At 43.4% G+C, this 8,449-nt stretch overlaps 1 protein-coding gene across 9 annotated transcripts in view; it reads right to left on the bottom strand.

The window, feature by feature from the left end:
* Nucleotides 1-166: 166 nt before the first annotated feature.
* The window catches only part of LOC137417662 (cyclic AMP-dependent transcription factor ATF-6 alpha-like), a 61,816-nt gene continuing 53,533 nt past the window's right edge, over nt 167-8,449 (bottom strand). For all 9 annotated transcript variants that reach the window (XM_078771800.1, XM_078771799.1, XM_078771798.1 and 6 more), the window contains 10 exons: nt 5,870-5,956; nt 5,630-5,728; nt 5,096-5,184; nt 4,755-4,892; nt 2,408-2,515; nt 1,933-2,020; nt 1,527-1,573; nt 1,248-1,350; nt 1,047-1,128; nt 167-897 (listed from right to left, as the gene is read on the bottom strand). In XM_078771800.1, coding sequence (XP_078627926.1) covers nt 713-897; nt 1,047-1,128; nt 1,248-1,350; nt 1,527-1,573; nt 1,933-2,020; nt 2,408-2,515; nt 4,755-4,892; nt 5,096-5,184; nt 5,630-5,728; nt 5,870-5,956 — 1,026 coding nt within the window. In that variant the 3' untranslated portion in view covers nt 167-712. The remainder of the gene's footprint in view (nt 898-1,046; nt 1,129-1,247; nt 1,351-1,526; nt 1,574-1,932; nt 2,021-2,407; nt 2,516-4,754; nt 4,893-5,095; nt 5,185-5,629; nt 5,729-5,869; nt 5,957-8,449) is intronic.

The raw sequence follows: 8,449 nt of genomic DNA, 5'->3' as shown, positions 1-8,449 counted from the left end.
CACGGGTTAGGAGGAAACAGGAAGTGGGTGAGGAATGTTTGCTGTTGGCGAGGTTCGCTCCAACGGATGCACAAGATTTGTAAATAAAGCCGCGGTGCATTGTTGCTGCGGACGCCAAGTACCGGTAGGAGTGTATTCCGTGTTGAACGGCTCGGGTCAAAAGATGTTGCACTTTCACTGTTTTAATGTCATCATGAAGAGAATGTTGCCGTGAAGTATAAATTCTATAAATGTAACAAAACAAAAAAAAAGGCAATCAAAATATCTCTATACAATACAATTGTGTTTGTTCCCATCAGAATCCCACATCCACATTACAGAGACCCCGTGGTGCAAATCCCACGTTTATCCACTGCCTATCAGTCTCCTGAATGAATGTGCAAACTTATCCACAATCACGAGAAAGAGAACCCAAGGTTTGTAATCTGGAACGAGCAAACAAATAATAATTTATTACAATACAGTATTCATAAACTCCGACAGTGTATCGACACCAGCGCCAAATATGTTTGAGCGGCTTGGATTATAAAGATATTAAACAAATGGGACATGCCACAAGGTCATTTCATGAAAGTTTCCTGTTCTGAACCCATCAGGAGGCTAGTGTGACGTCACGAGCTTCAAATTAAAGCTGCTGCTTCACCCAAAACAGTTCCGTGACGTCACGGCCTACGTTAACCATTTCCATCTCTATCTACGGAGTCTAACCAAGCTAGAGGCCTTCCTCTCTTCTAATCTCACCCCAAACTCCACCACCAGCGGTCTCTCCCTCCGCGGCGGCACCGCGAAGCGATGCCGGCACGGAGGCGGATCGCACAAAGAGAAGGCGAGCGTCGGTGACTTCGCATTCCACACGCACCATGGGCTCGTACGGAGGTGCAGTTGGTGGACGAGAGGCTGCAGAGAAATGGAGAATCCATACAAAGTTAAAAGGGAAATACATCAGAATACCATCAAGGCTGAGATTTTGATGATGTATTTGGCTCGGCCTGCAGTGTACGATCTCCAAATCCTAAAGTCAGCCATGTTGGTTTGTCACTTCTCACCGTTTCTTGAAGCAGGAACCATTATCGCCATACGAGGGCGGCGAGTTTTGTTATGCGAGGAGGCAGGAAGCAGTAAATGGTCCTGAGGAATGAGGGAAGATAAGGAATCAAAAGTAGGAAAGCAAAATGCATCGGGGAGAGGCCTGGATGCGTATACCGAGCGAGATGAGAAAAGTGGAGATTTAATCCCGATTGACATACCCTGTGAAAGGACACAAAGTAGAAGGTGTCCGACTCTGTCCCAACAAGGTCAAGAAAGTCATAATGACTGCTACCTGAGCCTTGGTACACTTGTAGCTGGGTCCTAAATAAAATAGGAACGGGGAGGAAATGGGGGCAGTGGGATGTAAAAGGTGGAATAAAAGTGCCATGATTGTATTTTGTGTTTCAATGATCAATTTTATTGGGGGGGGGAAAAAAAAACCGCACAAGGAGAATAAAATAAAATATTCAACAAGATTTAAAAGGGAAGTGTTTTACCTTTCAGAAGTATGCACGCTGTTAAAGTATTTCCTCATCACCTTCCGCTGTGTGAAAAGTAAAGGAAGTTGATTTACAACCGGGATCATCAAAAGAGCTCATTCTTAATGACAATTACCTTCAGGTGGTCCATAAAAGTACAAAACAGATACACGACACACAACCAAGGGCTGGGAGCCTATCCACAAGGGGGAACATGACCCTGACCCCCTCAACCCCCAAATCCCCCCACCCACCCCATCAAATGTGGAGGCAGTGGAAAATTGACATTTTAGTGGAAATCTGGTACACTAATTAACGCACCAATTAATTAATTAATCAATCAACGCACGAATTAACTGTTTGATTAATTAATTAAACGCACTAATTATGCTGTGGAAATGCTGAATGGGTTAAATGCAAGTACCATGGGATGTCGGAAAGGACGCCTGTTTTCCGTCTGGTTCCTCCTCTTATCCTGCTGCGCTGCCAAGCCACGCAACACACCCGCCACTCTGTGTCGAATGGAAACCAGGGATGGAAAAGGGCACGGAAATAGTGCAATCACATTAAACCACGTAGAAACAGCAATTGCTACGTTATAGTCTGTTCAACATATTGGTGGAGATGAATATCTGGATGGAGCGGGTCATCTCGGGCAGTCATCTCGGGCAGTGGATGGGAATGAGGTGGAGTTGGAGGTTGAGGAGGAGGAAGCGTGTGTTACGGAGGAGAAAGAGCAGGTGCTACGCAAATTTGAAATGCACGTGGTTGTGAAGAAGAGGAGGGTTGTTGGTTGTGAAGAAGAGGAGGGTTGTTGGTTGTGCGAGTGGTTGTGTGGACACCTCAATGTGAACGGTAGTGCCTCAACAAATCGGTGCAAGTGGTCATGCGAGAGATACCTGAGAGAGTGCGAGTGGTTGTGGGGAGGACATGCTGCTGGAGGAATGACCAGCGATAACTTCTCTTCCACATGCCTTTTTGGTGCTCTGTGAACCACCAAGCCCCTCCTGGTAAGGCAAAAACACAAACGTCACAAAAATAACAAACTTTAAAAAAAGTAAACGTGATGTCATAGGTCACACGGTACGGGCGCCATTTTGGAAAAAAATAATAAAATCTTTCGACCATCTCTGAAACCAAACATCTCTGAAGGAAAAAATTGAAACATGGCTCATTGTAAAGCACTGCACATGGGGAATAAGTGTTGTTAACAATGACGTCATAGGTCACATGGTGGCAGCCATATTGGAATGAACATAACTTTAAAAATCATCTTCTCCAGAACAGATGATGAAAGTTTGATGTGAAAGTTCATGCACATAATCTATTGAACTTAGAGACTATAGGGTATAGGGTGATCATGAATAAATCATCGGTCATATGCTCTGGCGGGTATGATGCGATTCTGGCAGGTCTTTTGAAGACTAAACCATTCAAAATCAACTCCCCCTGAACGACTGGACAGATCAAGTGGAAACTTCACACACGTTCCCCAAACCTTGGGGATACCAGGGTGTTCACAAATAAATCATAGGTCACTTGGTCTGACAGTCATGTTGGATCAAATAAAACGAAATAAAGAAGTAATTATTTATCTGAAACCAACATAAGGATTGAAGTCAAACTTTGCAAGCACGATCTAGTCGTCAAGTGGCGTACATGATAAAAATTTCAACATGATCGGTCGCACGGTCTGGCAGCCAGAATTTTATATTTTTTATTTTAAGAAGAAAAAGAAGAGGACATCATGGGCCACATGTCCGATGAAAGCGGGGTTGTATCAAAGCGGGGCAGCTTGGAACCCGGTCATAACTACCCACAGTTATAAAGTGGCCCATCATAGGTGGCCTATCATAGGAGGCCCATCTAATTATCCTCGCCACGGAGAGGGTATTGCATTCGGAGAGGGTATTGCATTCGAGTCAGTTTGTTTGTCCACACAAAATAAATATGATTTTCTCTGCAACTGTTGGTTCGATTGACAGGAAATCTTCACCATAGGTGCACCACCACCTGTAGCATTTTAAAATGATAATTATGACATCATAGGTCACGTGGTACGGGCGCCATCTTGGAGAAATTTTGCACCTCTATCTACAAAAGCACTGCATAGAAAAAAATTGAGACATGGCTCATTGTAAAGAACTCTCCATGCGGAAAGACATATGTTAATGATGATGTCAGGTGCCTCTATTATGACGTCATAATTCGACAAGTACAAAACTTCATCCCATAAATATGAAATTTGTTGAGCGCAATCTTGGGATAAATTGGTGGAGAGAAAAAATAAAATAATGAGGACGTCATCGGTCACATGGTTCGGCCGCCATATTTGTTTTAACACAAAAGCATTAAAAACCACTAAAAACATGGCTTGGCGAGGGTCTGCAATCTCCGATAGCTCTTTCTTGTTATTATTTGCATCACTGCCGGACCAAATTCTCATACTGGTGGTGATGTTGCATACTATGTCAGGAATTCCCTTTCCATAATCCGGGCTCCCCCTCCGATCACTATGTAATAATATCTGGATCACTGACGCTCTCCATAGTAACGCCTTGTTGATGTATAACACCCTCCCAACTGTGATGACTGCAAAATGTTCTAAGCCAACTCTCAGAGTTGCAATAGCCAGACATCGTCGACAGCCGGAGGAATTGTCATAGGCAGGGACAAATACCACCCACCATGTGCTCCAATTGGAGCAATTTTCTCACAAAAAAAAAATAAATCAGCAACGGTAGCATAAGTCCGGCTATTGCAAGTCTCCTTATTGAGATACCACTCCCTTTTTCTCTTTTTGGTAAAGTCGTACATTTTTTGGCCTTGCTAACGAGGGAAATTGTGAACATTGAAGACATTTTTGTGACCCCGGGGCAAAGGTCAGGGAAGGCAAGCATCCCTTTGGTATAGAATAAAGGTGAACTACAATGAAATGCAAAATAAATAGATGTGGCTACATCTCAGCTTACATTTTAGACCAAAATCATCTTATGTGTCAAAGGTTAGAGCAAAACGTATTGAGACAACAAAGGTAGCATTATTGGTCAAACATGCAGCACCAACACACCTGACATCTTGCTACCGTAAACCGTTAAACAAACCAAAATGAATGTGCCAGATGTCATCAAAATCTGAGGATGTCGAGAACATCACCAGCCGATTTGACGTGGAACGCCCAAAAAATTTATCCACCGCAGCAGTAGGGAAGGAGAAATACGAGAACGGTTGCTCCACACTTCACACCTGTAATCTTCATCTGAAGAGGATGACCGGACGATGCTTTCCACAATGTTTTGTCCATCTTCTGAGGAATAACCCAGTAATCGGCGTCCTGGGTGGAGAACCATGACCTCCGACCTGGAACCACCCGGATCAATCAATCTGAAAATGGAAAGGTGACCAAATTTATTGGAAAGGTAACTAGACGGCATGTGGAAAGGTACAAGGTATAGAGACGACTTGATGATGATCACACACGGTGAGGATAAAGCATTCAGAAGGGTGATGCGTAGTAAAAAAAGGAACGTAAGGCAAAAGGAAGAGGATAAGGCAGAATTAGTCACATTATGTTGGAGGTGACCCACCCAAACGGTTTACACGTGATGAGAACACAGAGCAGGAAGACTGCCAGACAAACACCTTTCTTCATACTGCCTTCTTTCAATTGCCCATTCTGTAAATAAATAAACCCGCCAAAAAGGTTACACATGCCCGGAATACAATATTTCCAATAAAAAGGCTTCCGAAGCAATACCCTGCACAGTAGGCCTCATTTAACATTCTGGAACGATTTAAAGACGTGTGGTGCATAACCAGTCATTTTGATCCGAAAAAATAAATAAAAAAAATAACCCGACCGTCTTGCGCAGCGGACAGGCCAATAAGGCCTATTTGTACCTACTGTGACTTCGCCCTTTGACATTTTGACCCAATTTTAGTGTTCTCCATATTGTCAAAATTAAGGTTTGTTGAGAATTTGATGACAAAAGCTCAAATATTAAACAAGTTATGGCCTGGACAGACACACCCGTCTCCTGCCGTGTAGGCGGATGGGCTGACAACACACCGAGTGCGGATCCTAACCCAAGAAAAGCGATACAGGATTTTCAAATGCTCACAGAAGCTGTAAGAGAATGCAGTTGTTGGCGAAGACGGACATTTTCATCTCTCAGCGCCACATTTTCAGAAAGTGCAGTTTGCAATTGGTTCTCCAAGCCCTGCAAGGAGATGCAAGGATGAAGCACGGCAGCGGAAAGGAAGTGCAGTTGCGAGATCACCGGTGGCATGGGAATGTGTGACGGTAGCAATGGAGGAAAGCAGTAATACCGGTGGCATAACAACACAGATTTGGACCGTACCTGCAAATATTCTTTCTTTTTACGCCGGGAAAGACAGGCCGACTCACGGTTCTTTATCATCCGCTGCTGCCTCTTGATGAACCGAGGCTTTGATGAGAGACGGAGCAACAATTACAACGCTAAATTAGCAGGGCAGATCAACGAAAACAGAAATCGTGCACACATCTCGATTTGATTACAAACGTCAAACGATTAAACAAAACTTTTCATGAACACTAAAGTTCCATATATTGCTATATTCATATGTTCCATATTTTGCCTTTTGTCTATGAAACAATATAAAGAGCTGAGGCTTTGAGTTAAACTTTACAGACAATTTAAGGTAATTTGGCCCCTCGTTTTTGGCCCCATCACTCAATGGTGAAGAATCACTTAAACATTCTACTAGCTGGATCCGGATCCGGATCTCTTCACCAAAATCTAATTGCTTCTTCCTTGTCTCACACACAACCGGTCCAAGTTTCGTCCAAATCCATCAATGACTTTTTTAGTTATCCTGCTTTGTATAGTTTCGGCCCTATCTCCCAATGGTGAAGAATCACTTAAAAATTAAATAATTCTCATATCCGAATCGATATTCAGATCTGCACCAAAATCGAATCTATTTGTCCTTGTCAGACACCCAACCGGTCCACCAAGTTTCGTCCAAATCCGTCCACAACTTTTTGAGATATCCCGCTATATATAATTTTTGGTCCTATCTCCCAATGGTGAAAAATCACTTTAAAATTCTAGTATCCGGATCCGGCATCCAAACCTGTCCACAACCTTTTGAGATATTTTGTTCACAAACGGACAGATAGGGGTGAAAACATAACCTCCATCCACCTTTGGAGGTGGAGGTAACAAGACAACATTTAACAACGTAGAAAGGAGAAGTAGTCTTGCTCATGGAGTCTGGTGTTGATCTGCGTTGGCAGAGAGGTAGAAAAATGGATGAAATCAACAGGATGTTGAAAAAAAACAAAAATGCTCCAGCAAAGCATAAACGCCCAAAACGTCAGCTTCGCCTTGCATCCAACGGCGGTTAATTTACCTCGATAAACGTTCTGTGGACTCCATCCATTGAGCATTCAACACTGCAGCGCCTGAGTGGAGTATATAGATTATAATAGATAAAAAATAATCGATGTTAAAGTACGTCTGCGTAGACACACTCGGATTACAATCGCCTCTTCTTCATCAGTGTGGCATGGATTCCCTCCACGAGTTGAGCTGGTAGCCTGGTAATCTGTCTCCCGTGGTCCTATATCAAACAGAACCTCTTCACTGGAGTGGTCACTGTGAACCGATGAATCACTGTGAACTGCCACACTACACTTTCTGATCTACGCGAGGGTACTGATCAGTAGGGGGTGCTTTCTGCAAAGGTTATGATCAGTAGGGGGTGCCAGCCATTTATTGCTAAAAAAAAAAGGCCTCTATTAATCTGTGAAGGCCTACTAATACAGTGTTGTAGCAGCTGACACGGTTTTCAGCAGTGGGAAATTGTCTTCCATTGACGAACTCAAACAGGAAGTTATATTTTAACTCGAATATTATATTTAGTGGTTACAATCCAATCCTCTTAAAAGCATAATGGATGCCCAAGTAGGATAGATGTGGTTATGTGGTCCTGCAGGATATATGTGTCTAAACCTCCATATGTGTCTATGGTTATGTGGTTATGATGCTGGGTGGTTATGTGGTCAAATCTACCACCCACACAATCCCGAATTTAGCAACGGACTATTGAAAGACTATACGCCATCTGACGGGAAAGCCCAAATAGTCTTTACTTTGGTTTTCGGCATACAGAAAACTCCAATGAAAATCTGTCGCTGCAACTGGTTTGTCCATCAAATAAGATCGGCCGAGCAATTTCACCCAAAAACAAGCCGGATGTGGTTTTCATTGAAGATGAGCACAAATGGATAAATAACAAAGGAATGATTGAAGGGGTCAAGAGGGAGGGGAGGAGAGTGGGGGTTTAGACACAAATGGACGTGAAGGGATTCACAATTATCATGTAATATATTTTTTGACCCATTCTGTTTCCATTCAAATTTTTTTGATTTACAGTTTAAATTTGAATGGCACGAGTTGTTCCCGAATGGTATTGATTGGTGGTTTCGGTGTCCCCCCCCCCCTTTTTTCCCTTATATAAGGGAGGGTATAGAATTGTTTTTCTTTACTCTTGAGAAAGGTCAGTGGATGCACGTTTATCCGTGTTGCTGATCGAAACGTCGAGCAGTTGTTTATTTTGCTCATTAAAGGTTGGAGAACGAAAGATGGATTCAATTGATATATATATCACGGACAGATACAGGTGGCGACATGATCAGGTGCTGGCGGTGGTGGTGCAGATGGTGCAACAAGAGGCGCTGAGGTCTAGAGAGAGAAGACTGGAGAAGGAGACTGATGGGGGAGAGGTGTGGTTTGTCAAGGAGGGCCAAGTGGTAAGAGGTGGAAAGAGGAGGAGGAGGTGGAAAGCAAGAGGGCTGTCAGATGCTTGTGATTGGCAGGTGGTGGCTGACCTAAAGCCACAATTGGTATTCCCTGAGGAGATCTGTGTGACAAGGTTGCGGCCTGACATTGTCA

The sequence above is a fragment of the Myxine glutinosa genome, chromosome 2 (assembly GCF_964187855.1).
Source record: "Myxine glutinosa chromosome 2, kmMyxGlut1.1, whole genome shotgun sequence".
Classification (NCBI taxonomy): domain Eukaryota; kingdom Metazoa; phylum Chordata; class Myxini; order Myxiniformes; family Myxinidae; genus Myxine; species Myxine glutinosa.
This window is presented reverse-complemented; position numbering and strand designations above follow the sequence as displayed.